General features: G+C 44.1%; 1 protein-coding gene across 5 annotated transcripts in view; it reads right to left on the reverse strand.

Moving 5' to 3' along the window:
- Nucleotides 1-17,874, reverse strand: part of KY (kyphoscoliosis peptidase) — a 49,966-nt gene that overhangs the window by 21,945 nt on the left and 10,147 nt on the right. For all 5 annotated transcript variants that reach the window (XM_015445112.4, XM_015445110.4, XM_065539949.2 and 2 more), the window contains 3 exons: nt 7,336-7,410; nt 5,492-5,554; nt 2,805-2,887 (listed from right to left, as the gene is read on the reverse strand). In XM_015445112.4, the coding sequence (XP_015300598.2) occupies nt 2,805-2,887; nt 5,492-5,554; nt 7,336-7,410 (221 nt within the window). The remainder of the gene's footprint in view (nt 1-2,804; nt 2,888-5,491; nt 5,555-7,335; nt 7,411-17,874) is intronic.

The raw sequence follows: 17,874 nt of genomic DNA on the forward strand, positions 1-17,874 counted from the left end.
TTCCCCAGTGTTCATTGCAACAAATCCACAATAGCCAAAAGGTTAAAAAACATCCATCCATGAATGAAAGGACAAATAAAATAGAGTATATACAGTATGTATACTATATAATGGGAATATTATTCAACTATAAAAAGAAGGAATTAAGTTCTATATATGCTACGACACGGATGAACCTTGAAAACATGATGCTAAGTGACATAAGCCAGACACAAAAGGACAAATATTGTATGATTCCACTCATATGAAATACCTAGAGTAGGAAAGGTCATAGACAGTAAGTAGAGATTACTGGGGGCTGGGGGAGGAGAAATGGGAATTTCATTGCTTAATGGGTACAGAGCTTCTGTTTTGGGTGATGAGTAGACAGCATTGTGAATATAATTAATGCTAGTGAATTGTACATTTAAAAATTATTAAAATGGCACATTTTATGTTATTTTATGATAAAAAAGAACAAATTAGTTTTCTTCCTAGGGGCCCTCAGGGAAACAGGGCTGAGGTTGCTGGAAAGGTGGCCCTGACCATGTTTAATCTCTATAGAGAAGCTGGGGCAATGGGTCCTGCAATGGTGCCCACATTCCCTGCAGCCCCCACCTTGAGGGTACTCCAGGACCTTGTTTTCAGCTGGAACCATCTCACTGCTCACAAGGGACTCCAGGACCCACCTGCTGACCACTGGCCCAGCACACTGGCACCCTGACCTCTGGAGACCTCTGGGCCCCTGTTCTACTCTCTCAGCCGCTTTCTGTTTCATTTTCTTCTATGTCCAGCTCCAACGCCACAGACTTTGTCCTTGTCCCTGTCCCAGGGCCCCGAATGGTACTCAGCATTGCTGGCCTGCACTGCAGCCTGGCGTCCTGACTTAGCCTTCTACTTCAGTGCCATGGCTTCTGGTCCTTTGGTCCCCACCTCCTGGCCCCACCTGGGCCTGGCTTGCTCTGGCCACTCCCTGCTCTGTGGCTGGGTCTCTGGCCTCCGCTGGCTTCCTGGCACTGTTTTCTGAGTATGGCTAGCAGCCTGACCCATCCCTTCTGATGGCCATTACAAAAGTCCGGGCCCTTTGCAGACTCCTGACCCCACCGACTTCCCTCAGTCACAGGGAATGGCCTGGCCTCCACTTCACAGCAGGCCAGGTGGGACTTCCTCACTAAGAGCCTCATCCTTCCCTCCTGCTTCAACTATCTCTATGTCTCAGATCTTCAGCCTTTGCAGGGACTTCCCCTCTTCAATCAATGGCCTCCTTCTCCTATGCCCTCACCTCCTCCCTTCCTTTCCTGGCTGCCCCATGCCTCCTTGTTCCCCCACCTTAGGATGCCCTCCCAGTCTCCTCAGTTCTGCTCATGTCTAGCCTCCCCTTCTCTGCAGGCTCCTGTGGGATCTTCTCCTCACTCCCCACTACTCACCTCCTGCTTGCTCTTCCACCCACCTGAGGTCTGAGGCCTGAGGCTCCAGCCCCTGTGCACTGCCCCTCTGGAGGTAAGGTGCACTTTGATGCTGCAGTAGCCAACATGAGTCTGCCCTGATCTCACTTGAGCAGATAGCACAGCTCACACTGTTGACCACGCCTGCCCCAGGGAGCCCCTCCCTAGACCTTCCAGAACTCTGACCCTTCCTGGCCTTGCCCCAGCCTCTTTGATGGCTCCACGCCCTATGGGCTTCCTCCGCCCCTGCAATATGATACCCAACCTATGGCTTCAGCTCTTAATGAAATCTGATGACTCCCAATCAGTGTCTCCAGCCCAGACCTTTCCAGGCTTGTATATTCAGCTGCCCAGGGGGCAATTCCCCCGGATGTGCCACAGAGAGTAGGGCCCCTCATATCCCAAACACACTCACCCCCTAAAACCTGCTCCTTCTCCCTTGCTCCTCATGGGGAGGCACTGATCCACCCTCCAGGAGTCAATCCAGCCGTCCGGGAGTCACTCTCCCCCACCTCCCACCCACTCCACACCTACTGGTGATGGAGTTCTTCCCCTCTGCCCCTAGCTCAGGATTGGCCTTTCCACTCCTCTGTTTCCTCAATGTCTCCACTTAATCCAGGTCATGTCTTCTGCCAGGACAGGAGGATGCCCTCAACTCATGTCCTTACTTCTCATCTGGCTTTCTTGATCCATGCACCCACCATCCACTCATTATTTCAACAAACAAGGTTCCTGAGTACCTACAAGGTGGCCTTTCTAAGATCACTTAATGTCCTAACTTCACAAAAGTGTTCAGCACCTTGTTCCTCCTATCAGACTCTCCGTGCTGAAGCTCCTGCCTGGCTCCAATGACTCCCATATGTCCCTAGTGTTTCAGCTCTTCATCTGCCCCTCCCACCTGCACCTGAGACATGCTCAGGCCCAGAGGCGTGACAGCTTGGCAGCTCATGCACTTCGGAGGTGAGCACGGCTGTGATTATAGTGGTCATGGCCATCTACATCCATGGTCCTCCCATCCTCTCCTCCCTTCCTCCATGGACTGGAGGTGGGCAGAGCTTAGAAGCAGAAATGCCAAAAGGGGCATGGAGAAGGCAGGTCAGGGCTGGCCAGAGGGGCCCGCCAATGAAGCGCTCCAGGGTGTGCGGTATTGGGTGGGAGCAACAGGATCGTGGGTGGGGTGGGGGATGGAAGGGCCTCTGGCCCTGGGCAGGGGCTGCTGCTTTGTGCCTTCTGTCCCCATCCATATGCTATGAAAAGGCATTCCAGGGCCATCCAACCAAGCCACTCAGGTTATGCTCAGGAGGTGTCTGGGGAGAGGCTTTGCTAGAACTCTTGAGCCACCTCGAAGGGGCCCATGGTCAGAGCAGCCAGCTCTCCTACCTGTGAGGCGTGGAGATCCAGTTTCTCAAACTGCCGCAGGTCCAGGGACATGGATTTCAGGCTGGATCGATCCCAAGGGTAGGCTGGAAACACAGGGCAGCTTGGTCAGCAGCTGAGACCCACTGAGGAGGGCTGTCTGGCCTAGGCCTTGCTGTCTCTTTGAGGAGCTGTGGCTGTCCAACTTTTAAGACAATTCTCAAAGCCTGAGACATTGAGCCTAAGAGCTATATGGGAACTTTCCTAGAAGGGTCCCCTGATCAAGTTAGTTTGGGAACTATGGCAACTCCCACAGTCCTCTTAGAGGCCTACAGGGAACATACGCCTACTGCAGACTCTGAGAAGTCAGAAGTAGGAAACAGGCTTAACCTCAGTTAACCCAGCAGTTCCCAGACATATTGATGATGGAATCTCCTTTTTCCCACCGTTTGGTTTTCCGTGGATTCCCTGTTATTTTTCCCGGGAATGAATGCTCTTTGGGGAGTGTCCAGGCAGTGCTGCTCATGCTCACAGGCTCAAGGAGGGAGGTCTGTGCCACAACCACAGCGCTGGGGTGGAGGTGCCAAAGGACACCTGGGTGGAGAAGGAGGGCATGGAAAGGCCGGGCCATCTGGGTCCTGCAGGGTAAGGTGCGTTTGGCACCCAGATAGGCTTCCTCCTTTGCCTTTGGTCAACTGGAGACTTGAGCATCTCAACCATGTGTGATGGCATTCTGGTAACAGGGCCCTGAGAAAGGCTGGGCCTCCAAATCACTCATCTATGCTTAGCCTTACTCACAGGGAGCCTCCTGCCCAGAGACCAAGCCATGAGTCAGGTCTCTGAGACAGAGCTATAGGGAGGGGAGAAAACTCGAGACCAGTGCTGATGCAGGGCCAGCAATCATGCAAGCTTCCCACTGGACACAGGACAGCTATAATCAGCTGCTGCTGGGGGGCTGCTGCAAGGCTGCCTGGCCAATGGTTAGACCAACAGATGCATGGACAGCAGACCGCTGTCCCAGCCCAGAAGAGAGCCTGGGCTCTGGCAGATCCTTTCTTAACCAAGGGTCCCTGAGTCAGGCAGATCAAAATCAGGGAGGCTGGGTGGGAAGACAGGATAGGAGTAGGAAGAAACTGGGACCAAAGAGGAACTCAGCCCCTGACCCAGGTGGACCCACCCACCTTCAGCCTCCATGTCCGGAGCCTCTGGGTGCTGGGCAAGTGAGGTGTGTTGGAGAGGCCCCAGGGTATGGTAGGAAGTCTGGGACGAGTAGGGCCATGTGAGAAAGCACCGGATGGGCCTGCACTTCTACCTTGGTTCCAGTCTGGTTCTGACCTCCACCTTGCTGGGAGGGACTGGACCCAGCTCCCCGGCCTCAGGTACACATCTGTGGGATTCCCGGGAGCATGAATGAGATGGCAAATCATGTGATGTTAGTGACACACTGCTCTCTGGGAGGGTGCAGGGTGTGGGGCTCCTCTGCAAGTACATGCAGGGAAGGACATGCGGCCTCCCTGCCTGGTGGGGGACACTGCAGGTGCATTTGCCCACACATCCTCAGGGCTGCCACTGTCAGTGAGAGTCGCTTAATCTGGTGCTATTAGACCTGAAAGATGTGGGGAGGGGTGTGTGTCACCTCTAGACCTCGCCCCAGCCCTTTTGTGACCCTCTTCTGGGCCAGCATGGTTTGAGAGGCAATGCCCACTTACTGGGGAGCTGACCAATATTTGGGCCCAGGGGTTTCTTGCCTGGCCACCATGACTTACGTCATCAACCCCTGCCCTGTGTGGTCCAAATGCAGCCAGAGAAGACGGGATACTCAGGCAGGCCCCTGCTGAGCCTTCCCCCTTCTCAGTGCCCTCTCCCTCTGCAGAATCTGTTCCTATCATTCTCTCACAAGAGCCATCAGGGTGACCTAAGTGCATTCAAAGTGGACTCATACATCCAACAGATTTCCACTCAGTATAGCTCTGCAAATGAGGCCTCCCTGCACTCCTATTTAGAATAAAGGTGGCATTTCTAAAATGCTATTAAAAACCCTATTACTAGTTTTCCCCTTTCTTGGTTCCATTTTCCAATATCTGAACATTAAAAATGCCCATGATTTATGCCTCATTAAATCTACCTGTGAGGAGATTATATAAGATCTAAATATGATTCTACATAAATACATTTAATATATCAGTGCCATTAAATTATTCTGATTTTAAAGCAAAACAATAGGAAGAAGTATGGCACTGCACCCAGCCTTAGATAACATCTGGTCTACTAAGGGGGAAACTGAGGCAAAGGGAAGGCAAATGAGGGGCAAAAGCAGGATTCCAACACAGGCTGTCTATCATGCCTCTCATTCCTCTGCCTCACTCTGCTTATTCACATGCCTCCTACCTTACAGACATTTGGCATTCCATTTAAAGTTAACATAATCCTGAATTATGATTTTAATATGTTTCCTATAATGGTCTGCCTTGTTATTGGCGGAGGTACACTTTAGCTTTAGGATGACATCTGGTGCATGAGCTTTTTCCTTCTCCACCTGTATCCATGGCAGACATTGCTAATCAATCATGACACTCTTCCCCTCCTGAACCCAAAGGTGGCCCCAGCCTCTCAGCATAGTGACCCAGGAAGCAACTGCCAATTGGAGATTAGTCTATGGGCTAACCCCATGTGCTCTCTTGAGAATTCTCCTGGAAGACTCTGGAACTTACCATGGGCATCTTTCCCTCCAGGTTGCCGGGGTCTTGTGTTTCCATTTTTATCACCTTGTAAACCTACAATATTCCAAAGATTAGAAGTATAGATACTTCAGAAGAAACAGAAATGTAAGCACTGATGACTCATCTTCTGGTGGTCCTTGCTTTTGACCCCTCCTCTGTACTCTCCTTTTCATAGCCTCCTTGTTCCCACCCCACTGACCACAGAATTGCTGCTGGAATTGCCAGGAACTTCCTAGTATGGCAGAAGGAAGACTAAGAACCAGGAAGTGGCTGACAAGAAAGGGAGCTGCATTCTGCAACTGGAATTAGTATTTGCTCTGACCTAACACTTTGGATGATTCAGTGGGTCCTCCTGGAACCTGGTGTTCCTGCCCTCTTTTGGATTTTCCTGCTTTCTTGAATCCACTGCCAGATAATGCTGGGATAAGAACTGACCATGGATGGAAACAAAGATGCAGAAAGGGGAAAGCAGTTCTAATGGAGGTCAAAACCTAGAAGGGTCAGGTCATAATTAAATTATTCCTTGGGAGGATTAAAGGCCAACTGAATCCCATAAATCTAAGACTGTAAAGGCAGAATCATAGCCAATAGTTATTAGACTCCCTGGGCAAAAGGAAAGGAACTTTTCCTGCTGATCTGGAATCAGGTCAGGAAGATTTGGGTCCCTGATGGGGATGCCGAAGCAGGTAGTTTTATGCCCCTGAAGGCCACTTTAGGCTATAAATATAACAAAGAAGATTGCAACCACACGCAGGTCATTCTGAGAAACAGTGCTCCATTTATTTCTCACACCTGCATTTTGTATTTCACACCTACATTTTTTTCCCACCTAAGTTTTTGATAGAATGATAAAGGTTCAAAATGATAGCTAGCATTTGTTACACACTTACTCTGCCTGGTTTGGGCTTTACATTTACTCTCTCATTTAACTCATTATAATCTTATGAGGCAGCTTCACTTATTTTCCTTCTTTTATAGATGAGAAAACTGAGTTTAAAAGAGGGGTTAGGCCACTGGCCGAAGGTCACACAGCTGAAACATGAACCAAGACAGTCGACCCTAGAGCCTGCCCTCTTTACAGTAGACTACTCTCTTGAGATCCTGACTGCTGACAACTACAGGACCAGACAGTTTTGGAGGACTGTGGCTCACTGCATGGACCGAAAAAGGACTTGAGCCTCAGTTGTTCTGCAGCCTCTGTTACTTAACCTGCATTCCTCCTGAGGTCCCTGTTTAGCAATAAGGTGGACAGATGCAGGGAGGGGACTGAGAAGGGAGTTGGGGAGACATCATGGTCCCGGGCCTGGGCCTATGTGCACTGCACTGAGGGCTGAAAAGTATGCTGGTTAAGACCACAGGCTTCAGAGTCATACCTGGGTTCTGACCCACTTCCTAGCTGGGTGACATGGGTAGTCACTTCACCTCTCTAAGCCTCACTTTGCTGATCTAAAAAGTGGGGATAATATTAGTATACATCAAAAAGTTAAAAAGTTAATAAATGTTAAAGTACTTAGCATTTTGCATGCCACTTTTTGGGCAGTAAACAAATGGTATCTAAAAGCCACAGCAACAACACTCTTGTGATGCAATGTGTCTTCAGCTAAATGTCTTGTGTTACCTATGACTAATTCCAGAGATGCAAAATCAGTGGTAGCTGGGTGTGGAGAAAAGAGTCTCCAAGGATGAAGCTGTCATGCTTCTGCCTTTTCCCAGTTTGCAGGCCCATGTCACTCTTCTCTTTCCCTCAGAAGATGCTTGCGCTGGGATCTGGCCCAACCAGCTGCCTTCAATCCTCTCTGCCAGCCCTCCACCATGAGTACCTCTGTCATACATACGTTTAGCCAAGGAGAATTTCTTGAGTAGCTGGGGCATGGCATCTCGAGGGTGGACTTCTACAGTCAGTTGTGTCCCTACAAAGGAAAAAGAGATGACATTCTCAACCAGATGCTGCCAGGAAAGGGTAAATGCCTCATGACTGATGATTGAATAACAAAACAATTAGTTTTAGAACTTTCTTTTGTGTGTACAAATCATCCTTGCTTTTTTCTTTAAATCAAAACAACAACAAACCAAGCAGATAGTTTCCAAATTCAGGCAAGATGGAGTAAAGCAAACTCAGCCCTGTCTCTCCCACTGAATGCAATTATAAACAATGTACTGAATGTAAGGGGCAACTATTAGAGGATTCTGCAAAGTAAATAATAGAATAACTGGCAAAGACTGGGAAGAATTTTTAAAGCATTAGCAAATTGACAGTGAATTTACCATTCTTCTTCCCCCTCTGGTATCATCTAGACTGAACTTAAAGGCATTCTCAAACCCAGAAGGGTGCAGTGGATGCAGAAAAAGAGCACACAAGAGAAATCCTCTCTTTCTGGCCTGCAGAGTGAGAAAGGGAACCCCTAAGAGTCAGAGAGAGCGAAAGAAATCTTTTGTTGGTTTTCCCCCTCTTTATTCTGTTACTTCCCAACTCAGTCCCCAGGCAATTCTGTTGGTAGCAATGGCAGCAGTGATGTTGGTGGCCATGCAGGCACCTACAACTTTGGGGCAAGGATAACTATTTTCTTCTACCAGAGAAGTTACAGTCCCCAGAAAATGAGGGCAAATATTTATTGTTTTTTCTCTCTGTTTTCTGCTGATTTGCACCAGATGCAGACACAGTTGTGAGGCCCATATGGCAGAGTGAGGAAACTGAAGCTCCAGCTTTTTGGGTAGAGGAATGAGAAATGGGTCATGAAGAGGGGGGAGCTCAAGAAGGCAATTCCATAAAGTTGTAGATGGACTCCTGTGGTCACCTCTGAACTGTGCATGCATGGATCTCATCCTAAACATCATACCACAGTCTTCAGGAAGTAAACTATGGGGTAGATTAATGCCCAGGTCCCAGACTGGCCACTGGGTAGTGCACATGCAGGGCAGATCTGTATAGCATTGCAAAGTCTACAATTCAAAATTACTCAGCTACAAAGACTCAGGAAAATCTTAATTTGAAAAGGAAAAGATAATCAACAGATGCCAACTCCACACAACTCCACACACAAAAAACCAGCCACAATAACATGCTCTAACAAGTAATGGCAAGCAGTTTTGAGATAAATGGAAAGATATAAAGTATCAGCAATAAAAAGAAGATATAAAGGAGAAGTAAGTGAAGATTTTAGACTGAAAAATATGGTTAAAAATCCTCTGGATATACTCAATAGCAGAATGAAAATGACAGAGAACACAGAGAACTTGAAGATAGATCAGCAGGTATTGTCCAGTTTGAACAACAGAAAATGTGAATAGTGCCTCAGGGATCTGTAGGTCCATACCTAAAAGTCTAACATTCATGTCACTGAAGTCTCAGAAGGCAAACAGAAATAATGTGATGCAGAGAAAATATTTGAGGAAATAATGAAAACTTCTGAAATCTGGCAAAAGACATAAAACCTTACTGATTCAAGAAACTCAGTGAATTCTAAACAGGATAAATGTAAGAAAATCCAAGTCCAGACGCATAATCAAACTATTAAAGAAAAAAATATGGAAAGTAGCCAGTGAAAAGTGATGTAAAGCCAAGAGAATTTGGTACCAACACACTTGCTCCAAAAGAAATGCTAACGGAAGTTCTTCAGATGGAAGAGAAATTATACCAGAGGAAAACTTGGAAGAGGGATAGAAATGGTAAATATCTAGATAAATATATTAGTCTGCTCTCCTCTCAAGTTCTTGACAATATGAATAATAATTGAAAGAAATAATTATAACATCTGATAGGTTTTTGATAGATGTGAAATATATGACAACTACAACATAGAGTAGGAGAGTGAATGTACCTATATGGAGGTAAGATTTCCTCATTCTACTTGAAATATTAATATTAACTATAATTAGTCTATGAAAAGTTAAGTACATATAATACATACAAAAATAGGTATATATAGAGATATAGTAAAAAACTTAATAGGCAAATTTAAATGTAATTCTGAAAGGAAAGGAAAGCAGGAAAGAGGAAACAGAGGCACAAACAGAAAACAAATAATAAAGTAGAAAACCTAAATACAAATGTATCAATAATTACATTAAGTGTAAATGGTCTAAACATACTAATTAAAAAAAAGAGATTGTCAGAAAGGGTAAATACATAAGATTAAACTACATTCAGTTTCCAAGGATCCAACTTTAACTACTATGATATAGGTTGGTTAAGTGAAAAGATAATAGAAAGCTGGAGTTGCTATATTAATATCGGACAAAGCAAACTTCAGAGAAAGGAAAATATCGGGGACAGAGGAATATTAGCAAGAATACATAACAACCTTCAATATGCCTATGTCAAACAACAACAAAGTTTTAAAATGCATGAAACAAGAACTGATAGGACGAAAAGGAGGAATAGACAAATCTATTTTCTATATATTTGCTGATTTTTCAGTCATTGAAAGAATTAATTGAAAGAAAATCAGCAAATATATAGAAGAAATGAACCACACAATGAATAAAATTTATTTGATGTTTATAAAAGATTCCATCTAATAACGGCACAACACACATTCATGTCAAATGCCCATTGAATAGTCACCAAGATGGACTACATCCTTGGTCACAAAACAAACCTTAAAAAGTTGAAGAGAACTGAAATCATACAAAACTCTTCTCTGACCATAATGAACTAAACTAGAAGTAAAAATCAGAAAGCAACTGGAAAATTTCCAAATATTAAAAATTAACATACTTTCAAATCACACATAGATCAAAGAAGAAGTCTCAAGGAAAATTCAAAAATATTTTGAACTCATTGAAAATGAAAATAAAACACATCAAAATGTGTGAGATGAAGCCAAAGCAGTGCTTCAAGGGGAAATTTGTAGCATTAAATTCTTATTACAGAAAAAAGAAAGGTTTCAAATCAACAATCTAAGCTTCCATTTTAAGAAAGTAGAGAAATGAAGACTAAATCCAAGGCAAGCAGAAGGAAGAAAATCATAAAAATGAGAGAATAAATCACTGAAATTAAAAACAACAGCAGAGAATAATGAATAAAACTAAATGCTGGTTCTTTTTAAAATAATACTGATAAACAGATCAGTAAAGATTTTACTGATCTGACCAAGAAAAAAAAGAGGTAAGACACAAATCAGGGGTAAATACACCAGTATCAGGAATGAAATGAGGGCTATCACTGTAGGCCCTCATAAGTATTAAAATAATAATAAAGGAATGATACAAAACCTATGTGTACATAATTTCTACAACTTAGAATAATATTGGGAACAAGTCATAGATGTCCACTTTCACTGATCCTAATAATATTGTACTAGAAGTCCCACCCTGTGTAATAAGACAAGAAAGAGAAATAAAAGGCATACAGATTGGCAAGGAAGAAATAAAACTGTCCTTATTCATAGTTGATATGTCTGTCTACATAGAAAATCCCAAGTAATCTCCAAGAAAAAGCTCCTAGAACTAGTAAGTTAGTTTAGCATGGTCACAGTATACAAGGTTAACATACAAACATCAATTGTATTTCTGTATACTGGCCATAAGCAATTGGAGATGGAATTTAAAAATAACCATTTCCCATAGTTCCAAAATTAAAATATTAGTTCTAAATCTAAAACAAACAAAAATCCCAAACATGGGTAATAATCGCGTACTGAAAACTCCAAAATATGATTAAACACATTAAAGAGGACTTAAATAGATAGGGAGACATACCATGTTTATGGATTGGAAGACTTAGAATTGTCAAGTGGGCAGTTCTCTCAAAATTGATCTATAGATTTAATACAAGTTCAACCAAACACTTTGGGGGAACTGTGCAAATACATAATTATAAAATATAGACATCAAGGCACAGGAACTGGAATAACTAAACTAATTTTGAAAAAAAAAGATGGGAGGACTCCCACTCTTTGATTTTAAGATGCATTAATGAAGATGCTGTAATCACAACAGTGTGATATTGGTAAGAGGATAAACAGATCAATAAACAATAATAAAAAATAGACTCACACAAACATGGCAAAATAAATTTTTACAAAAGTGCAAAGGCAATTCAATTGGAAAAAGGGAAAAAGAACAGATATTTTACCATAAAAGAGATTATGGATGGAAAATAAGCACATGAAAAGATGTTCAGCATCATCAGCCATTAGGAAAAGGCAAGTTAAAACCAAAATGAGACATTACATCTATTAGAAGAGCAATAATATACAACTGGCCCTTGAACAACATGGTTTTGAAGTGCACAAGTCCACTCATATGTCCTTTTTTTCTACCAGATGCAGATGCAGAGTACTGTTCGTGGAGTGCAAAACTCGCATGTAGAGGACCAACTTTTCCTATATGGGGTTTCTGCAGGGACGACTGTGGGACTTGAGTATGCCCACATTTGGTTATATGTGGGTGGTCCTGGAACCAATCCCCCATGTATACTGAGGGGTGACTGTAATTTAAAAATAGTGATAATATCATATGCTGACAAGGATGCAAAGAAATTGGATCTCATATATTGCTAGTGGGATTGTAAAATAGAACAGTCACTCTGGAAAATTGTTTGGCAGTTTCTTATAAAACAAAACATGTACTTACCATACAACCTAAAAATTGCCCTGTTGGGCATTTATCCCAGAGAAATGAAAACTTATGTTCACACAAAAACCTGTACACAAATGTTTATATAGCAGCTCTATTCATAATCACCCCAAACTGGAAACAACTGAAAAGTCCTTCAGTGAGTGAACTGGATAAACAACCTGTGGTACATCTGTATCAAGAAATAGTTCTCGGCTGGGCATGATGTCTCATGCCTGTAATCCCAGCACTTTGGGAGGCCGAGGTGGTTGGATCACTTGAGGTCAGGAGTTTGAGACCAGCCTGGCCAACATGGTGAAACCCCATCTCTATTAAAAATACAAAGATTAGCTGGGTGTGGTGGCAGGCACCTGTAACCCCAGCTACTTGGGAGGTTGAGGCAGGAGAATCGCTTGGACCTGGGAGGCAGAGGTTGCAGTGAGCCAAGATCGTGCCATTGCACTCCAGCCTGGACAACAGAGCGAGAGTCTGTCTAAAAAAAAAAAAAAGTACTTTGCAACAACACAAGGGAACCCTTAAGAGTGATGGGAGGATTAGAGTCCATACAAGATAATTTTAAAGAGGGTAATAGAACTGCTGTATATTCTGATGGTGGTGTATTCTGTATATTCCGATGATGGTAACCACCATGGTGGTGGTTACACAAATCTATGCATGTGTTAGCAATCAAAACTGCACACTACAAAAATTCAATTTTACTGTATGTTAATTTAAAATAAAAATAAAAGCAAAAATACCAACCACACACAAAAAAAACCAAGCAGAATTAAAACAAAAACTTGGATGGCACAGAAAGATATAAAGTAGAAAGTGAAACTCCTTTAAGACTTCATTTCTACATTTAAAAATCCAAAGCAGATTACAGTAAACATATTTTTCATAACCTGCTTTCTTCATTTAAATCTTTACATGTCAGTAAGCATAGCCATATGTTATCATTTCAAATGGCTGCATAGTATTCTATTTTGTAGATGGTTTATAATCCATATAAGCAATCCCTATTTGTTGAATATTTAGCTTTTCACAGTTTTGCTATTAGAAACGATGCAATGAACACTCTGGTACATACATCTTTGTATGTATGTAAAGTGATTTGCACACATTGCAAATCAGTTCCTTTGAATAAATTCTTAAGTATGAATCAAATAATATGGATATTTTAAAGGCTTTTGTTAGATATTGGCGAATTTTTCTCATGAATGATTTTATCAGTTTATGAGCTCATCAGTACTATGCAAGAGAATGCCCATTTTGCACATTCTCGCTGTGCTTGATTGCAAAATTGGTCACAAAGTGCAATACTTTGCACTTCCTCCCAATGAGAGGTCTTTTGTTCCACCCCTTGAATCTGGGCTGGGCTTTTGATTTGGTTTGGCCAATTAGCACATGGCAGAAGTGATGTTGCACAAGTTCTGAGTCTAGGCTTCTAGAGACTTTGAGGTTTCCATTCTCATTCTTGGGATCCCAGCCATAACTGCCATGTGAATGAGCCAGGTTGTGGATGAGAGCTCACATGGAGCAGAGCATAGCCTCTCGGGTGAGGCTATCCCAGACCAGCTGGTCTCCAGCCAACCCACCAGCTGACAACAAGCACATGAGCAAGCCCACCCAAGATCCAAGATCAGCTGGGTATGGATCCAATGAGAGTTTCTAGCCAAACTGCAGATTGGTAAGCTCGTAAATGCTTATTGTCTAAAGCTGCTAAGTTGTGTGGTGGTTTGTAACGCAAAAGTAGATCACACATACACTCACTGATGTTTGGTTTTATCAACCCTTTAAATTTTTATCAATGAATAATAATACCTGGTTGCTTTGTACATTTAGTTTTATTGTAGTATTCTTTGCATATACTTATTTACCATTTTAAATTCTTATGTTGTGAATTGGCTATTTTCCTATTGAAGTATTATTTTTTCCTCGTTGATTTTGTAAAACCTCCTTTTATAACCCTTTGCCTGCTAAATGCGTTGCAATTATTTTTCGTAGAATAACAATACTGTCTTTTTTGTGTAACTCATAAACTTGTTCTGCATGCCAAAGAGGGTCATTCTCAAACAATTTGAAAAGATACAATGTGGCCTCTGCCAAGCGTAGCTTTGAAGGGGTTAACATTCATTTTGAAGTGTAGTTTCTAGCATATTCCATGTTGAGAGAAAATCAGCTTGTGAGTTTATAATTAAAACATTAAGTATTTCAGAGTTCAAGGCATAATTCAGTTCTGGTCATAGGATCGGGTGCTGTCACCATCAGCAAATACTTCCTGTGTGTCTTCCCATCATGAGTGAAGCATGGGCCTGTTCTCCTTTTCACTCTCTCCACCTCAAACCCTCTGAGGTGTCTTTTAAAGCGGGTGCTAAGTGGTACTTGACTTCAAGATGCCTTGTGAAAAATGAATTGAGAAACATGTTCACTCTCTCCCCTCTCATAGGTCACAATACACAATGATCTGAGTAGTCCTGTAGTAAAGAACTCGATTTGACCCAATACTATTTTGTCAAACACAATTTGGAGAATGCTGGACTGGAACAATCTCCATACGCTTAGAGAAACTGCAAAAGTGAACAACTTACCGGCCTAGGGTTCAACAATGAATCTCTTCCCCAAACTTCTCATAATGCCCACGTACTTTCACACACACACCTGACAGTCTGTTAATTAGTTGCTTCCGGCAGCCACTTCCAATCAGTCAGAGTTAATGAAAAACATGACACCTGTTTGCCACCCTGTGTTAGGTGTCCTGAGCCATGTCTCCATGGGTATTAGTCATGTCCCACTTCTGCCATGTCTCTCTGTGAAAGAGAGATCAAGCTGAAAAACAAACTGCTGTTAAAGTCCCTCCAGGGCAGGGTGTTGAGGTGGGCTCATGTTCGGAGCATGGCCCTGGCCCAGAAGCTCCAGCCATCACTATTTCTAATCCCTTCTCTCCTTTCTGTGATTCCTCTTCCCTCTTGGACAGGCGTCAATGTCCAATATTTTCCTGAATCCCACTTCCTGGTTCTCCCCCAAAGCTGTGCTGCTGCTTAGCATTCCCTCAAGGAAAACAGCCCATTTCTCGGCCTCCCTGATCTTTGTAGGAGTGTGATTCCTGCTCTCACTTACAGGTGTGTGAGGGCACCACTGGGAGGCTTTGCTGGCTCCAGGAACTGGGCCTGGGCTGGACACGCTGTTTCAAGGGGAAGAGCATTCACAATATAGCTTTATGCTTCCTTATGGCATGGAGTGGAGAGAGTTTGCTGGCTATGACACTCCTGGATCAAATAAAACTCTTAATTTAAGAAACAATATTAACGTGGCCAATCTCTAACAGAGAGTAGATCATTTGGAGCAAAATTTGCAGTCAGATCTAAACCCTAAGTACAGCCTAAGTACAGCACAGTACATTATTCTAATCTTGACTATGAACCATCACAACCAAACCTACAGGAGGCCCTTCCTGGGATTCCAGGCTGCCTGGCTGACCTCTCTCATGCACCCCTCCCCAGCTCCACCAGCTGTCAACAAAGTCACATTTCTGAAGCTGCAGTTTTGACCATCTTAGTTAAGAGCTTGTTAGAGATTATTTTCTGCTAATCCTCAGAAGTGGCTCCCTGGCCCCTTTCCTAGACCCCGCCAGGTATCCTTGCTTTTCCCCCACCTTCTCAGGAACAGAGCACACAGGCAAGCACAAGAATGTCCACATGCTTACTGCCCTGCACCTGCCTTTCACCCAGTCAGGTTTCTCCTACCTGACAGCTGCTCTCCAGATCTCTTCAGGTTTCAATCAGGATTTATCTAAAGGCCTAATTGGCTCAGAACACCTAACGCAGTATGGCAAACAGGTTTCATGTTTTTCATTAACTCTGACTGATTGGAAGTGGCTGCCTGAAGGGATCAATTAACAAAGACTGTCAGGTGTGTGTGCGTGTGCATGTGCACGGGTGTATATATGTGTGCAGGGGTCATGGGATTTATGTGAAATACTTGCCATCATTGGTTTAAGGTGTTTGTTAACTTTTTCTATAACAGGTTGGCACATTTACAGCCTTTTTTCTTCTACCTTGGAGTTTTTTGTTTTTTTTTTTTTTTTTCCTGCAGTAGCTTAGAGTCAGAAAAACAGCTAAAGCATTGGTAGTTTAAAAAAAAATACCCTTAAATAGTCCCTGGTTAGGTATTCAACAGAGACATGCTGTGATTCCACCCAGGATGCAGTAGTCAGGAAGTGGAGAGCAGTGACATCCCAGGAACGAGCATGCTAGATGGTGACAGGGACTGTCTAGCTCTGTATAACATGCTGGAACACCACCCTTAGGGGGTACTGCCAGACACAGCATGAAAACCCCACTCAGCAGCTCTCATTGTGAGATGACAAGCTAGCGATCCAGAGCTCAGGGCTGCGACTAGGCATCTGCTGGTGTGCATGATGAAGGTCATCACTGGCAGCCCTGCCCCTGGCTTCCATTAGGAACTGAAAACAAAGGACGGTTCATGATTCCTTCTATGGGCTGGAGCTCCACAGGGAGGTCTGAGGTCTGGAAACATGGCACTTTGACCCCAGTGCACGCATGATCAAAGAAGGCTACTCTACAAAGTGTTTGCATGGGAATAAGGGCTGATGACCTCGAGGACAGAAGCCCCAACAGAAAACTGACTCCCCAAGAATGTCCTTTGGGGTCAGGCATGGTGGCTTATGCCTGTAATCCCAGCACTTTGGGAAGCTGAGGGAGGGGGGTCACTTGAGCCTAGGGGTTTGAGACCATTCTGGGCAACATAGTGAGACCCCATCTCTACAAAAAAAAAAAAAAAAAAAAAACCCAGCCATGTGGTGGCACTCGCCTGTGGCCCCAGCTACTCGGGAGGCTGAGGAAGGAGGATCACTTGAGCCCAGGAGTTTGAGGCTGGAGTGAGCTGTGATCCAGCCTGGGCCACAGAGTGAGACCCTGTCTCAAAAAAAATAAAAAAAATAAAAGTCCTTTGCAGGGGCTCCTTGTGATTACCCACCTTCCATTCATTCAACCCACACACCCACTACAGATCCATCTCCAAAGCCCCTTCCCTGACCCAGGATTCCAATGTTCCTTTGTCACCTGTTGCATAAAGTCTATCATTGAAAGAGAGGCTGAGGAGGAGGGACAATGTTGAAGCATTCCGAGCAACGAGTTCAGACTGAAACCTTAGGCTGCACGTTGAGGGTGGGGGTTGGGTGGGGGTACTGCACCCAGATCAACACCACCAGATTGGTCCCTGCCCTGTATGGAAGGGACAGTATGGTGGAGTAGTTAAGCCCGCCGGTTTCGAGAGCATACAGACATGGGTTCCACTTCTGGGTCTGGAATGTGCTAACTGTGCGACTTCAGGCAAGTTACTTAAATCTCTCTGAGCTTCTCTATCTGTAAAATGAGGATGAGAACCTTCCACAGAAGGTGGGTGTGGAGATTGAATGAGGTGAGCCATGAGAGGGGCTTAGCTTAATATCTGGCACACACCAAGTGTCCCGCCTCTGGTCACCGCTATTACTGTGATAGAGCTTCCAAGAAGGCTTCTCTCAGGGCTGGTGTGGTTCTCAGAACAGAGCCCAAAGGTTGTCAAGGCTCATGGGATGAATAAGAAAGTGGCACACGGAGTAACGATTCCCTGGCCACTGCTTTCCAAAATGGCAGGTGCTGGCACCAACCTCCACAAAGCCAAATTTGAATTCATGTTTCTTTCCCAACCTGCTCCTCCTGCATCTCCCTCACCTTCATCCTCCCCATTGCTCAGGTCCCAAGCCTTGACTCCTCTCTTTCTCGTATACCCCAAATTCACACCGTGGGGGAACG

The sequence above is a fragment of the Macaca fascicularis genome, chromosome 2, assembly GCF_037993035.2.
Source record: "Macaca fascicularis isolate 582-1 chromosome 2, T2T-MFA8v1.1".
NCBI lineage: Eukaryota > Metazoa > Chordata > Mammalia > Primates > Cercopithecidae > Macaca > Macaca fascicularis.